At 74.5% G+C, this 487-nt stretch overlaps 1 protein-coding gene across 1 annotated transcript in view; it reads left to right on the top strand.

Moving 5' to 3' along the window:
• Positions 1-11: 11 nt before the first annotated feature.
• Positions 12-487, top strand: part of PTCH2 (patched 2) — a gene marked incomplete at its 5' end in the record, with an annotated part of 21,936 nt that continues 21,460 nt past the window's right edge. The window contains 1 exon segment of the mRNA XM_009884854.1: positions 12-201. Within this exon segment, the coding sequence (XP_009883156.1) occupies positions 12-201 (190 nt within the window).

The raw sequence follows: 487 nt of genomic DNA on the forward strand, positions 1-487 counted from the left end.
CCCCCCGGGGCGGGCCCGGGGGCCAAGGGCCCCGGCTGTGGCTGCGGGCCCGCTTTCAGGCGCTGCTCTTCGCCCTGGGCTGCCGGATCCAGCGGCACTGCGGGAAGGTGCTCTTCGTGGGGCTGCTGGTGTTCGGGGCGCTGGCCGTGGGGCTGCGGGTGGCCTCCATCGAGACCGACATCGAGCACCTCTGGGTGGAAGGTAAGCGCGGTCCCACGGGCGGCTGAGCCCGTGGGAACGGTCTCGCTCCCCGTCGCGGCTTTGTGTGTGTGTCCCCGTTCCCTCCCCACGCAGGGCGCGGAGGTGCGGGACCGGCCCGGAGGCAGGTGACAGCGCGGGGTGAAAGGATGAGGATGCCGCCGGGATCGCTGCGTGCGGGGCAGCGGATGCCCCACCGGCGGAGGTCCCGCCTGGGCGGTCGCTCGGGCTGCGTCTTGCGCGGGTGCGTGGTGCTGAGTGGCAGAGGGACCCCCACGCGTGTCCCGGC

The sequence above is a fragment of the Charadrius vociferus genome, unplaced genomic scaffold, assembly GCF_000708025.1.
Source record: "Charadrius vociferus isolate BGI_N301 unplaced genomic scaffold, ASM70802v2 scaffold163, whole genome shotgun sequence".
NCBI classification, from domain to species: Eukaryota; Metazoa; Chordata; class Aves; order Charadriiformes; family Charadriidae; genus Charadrius; species Charadrius vociferus.